Below are 1,814 nucleotides of genomic sequence, written 5' to 3'. Positions count from 1 at the left end.
GAGTGACTGTGGGACTGGAACGGAGTGACTGTGGGACCGGAACGGAGTAACTGTGGGACTGGAACGGAGTGACTGTGGGACGGAGCAGAGTGACTGTGGGACTGGAACGGAATGACTGTGGGACGGAGCGGAGTGACTGTGGGACTGGAACGGAGTGACTGTGAGACCGGAGCGGAGTGACTGAGACCGGAACGGATTGACTATGGGACCGGAGCGGAGTGACTATGAGACTGGAACGGAGTGACTGTGGGACCGGAACGGAGTGACTGTGGGACCGGAGTGGAGTGACTGTGGGATCGGAACGGAGTGACTGTGGGACTGGAACGGAGTGACTGTGGGACCGGAGTGGAGTGACTGTGGGATCGGAACGGAGTGACTGTGGGACTGGAACGGAGTGACTGTGAGAACGGAACGGAGTGACTGTGGGACCGGAACGGAGTGACTGTGGGACCGGAGCGGAGTGACTGTGGGACCGAAACGGAGTGACTGTGGGACCGCGGCGGAGTGATTGTGGGACCGGAACGGAGTGACTGTGAGACCGGAACGGAGTGACTGTGGGACCGCGGCGGAGTGATTGTGGGACCGGAACGGAGTGACTGTGAGACCGGAACGGAGTGACTGTGGGACCGGAACGGAGTGACAGTGGGACCGGAACGGAGTGACTGTGAGACCGGAACGGAGTGTCTGTGGGACCGGAACGGAGTGACTGTGGGACTGGGGCAGAGTGACTGTGGGACCGGAACGGAGTGACTGTGGGATCGGGGTGGAGTGACTGGGACCGGGGCGGAGTGACTGGGACTGGGGCAGAGTGACTGTGGGACCGGGGCGGAGTGACTGTGGGACCGGGGTGGAGTGACTGGGACCGGGGTGACTGTGGGATCGGGGTGGAGTGACTGGGACCGGGGCGGAGTGACTGGGACTGGGGCAGAGTGACTGTGGGACCGGGGCGGAGTGACTGTGGGACCGGGGTGGAGTGACTGGGACCGGGGTGGAGTGACTGTGGGACCAGAACGGAGTGACTGTGGGACCGGGGCGGAGTGACTGGGACCGGGGCGGAGTGACTGTGGGACCGGAACGGAGTGACTGTGGGATCGGGGTGGAGTGACTGGGACCCGGGCGGAGTGACTGTGGGACCGGGACAGAGTGACTGTGGGACCGGGGCGGAGTGACTGGGACCGGGGCGGAGTGACTGTGGGACCGGGGCGGAGTGACTGGGACCGGGGCGGCATGACTGTGGGACCGGAACGGAGTGACTGTGGGATCGGGGTGGAGTGACTGGGACCGGGGCGGAGTGACTGTGGGACCGGAGCGGAGTGACTGTGGGACCGGGTTGGAGTGACTGGGACCGGGGCGGAGTGACTGGGACCGGGGCGGAGTGACTGTGGGACCGGGGTGGAGTGACTGAGACCGGGGCGGAGTGACTGTGGGACCGGGACGGAGTGACTGGGACCGGAACGGAGTGACTGTGGGACTGGAGCGACTGTGGGACCGGAGCAGAGTGACTGTGGGACTAGAATGGAGTGACTGTGGGACGGAACGGAGTGACTGTGTGACCGGAACGGAGTGACTGTGGGACCGGAGTGGAGTGACTGTGGGACGGAACGGAGTGACTGTGTGACCGGAACGGAGTGACTGTGGGACTGGAGTGGAGTGACTGAGAGACCGGAGCGGAGTGACTGTGAGACTGGAACGGAGTGACTGTGGGACCGGAACGGAGTGACTGTGGGACCGGAGCGGAGTGACTGTGGGATCGGAACGGAGTGACTGTGGGACCGGAAGGTAGTGACTGTGGGACCGGAGTGGAGTGACTGTGG

General features: G+C 64.3%; 1 protein-coding gene across 1 annotated transcript; it reads right to left on the bottom strand.

Annotated features, from left to right (window-relative positions):
* Positions 1 to 222: 222 nt before the first annotated feature.
* LOC122545287 (flocculation protein FLO11-like) lies at positions 223 to 1,809 on the bottom strand (the record flags this gene model as incomplete). Its single annotated transcript, XM_043684369.1, has 1 exon — positions 223 to 1,809. A coding segment is annotated over one exon (1,587 nt), but the record flags the coding sequence as incomplete, so codon positions are not given.
* Between the last annotated feature and the right edge of the window lie 5 nt (positions 1,810 to 1,814).

Source organism: Chiloscyllium plagiosum, unplaced genomic scaffold (assembly GCF_004010195.1).
Source record: "Chiloscyllium plagiosum isolate BGI_BamShark_2017 unplaced genomic scaffold, ASM401019v2 scaf_68424, whole genome shotgun sequence".
In the NCBI taxonomy this organism is placed as follows: Eukaryota; Metazoa; Chordata; class Chondrichthyes; order Orectolobiformes; family Hemiscylliidae; genus Chiloscyllium; species Chiloscyllium plagiosum.
This window is presented reverse-complemented; position numbering and strand designations above follow the sequence as displayed.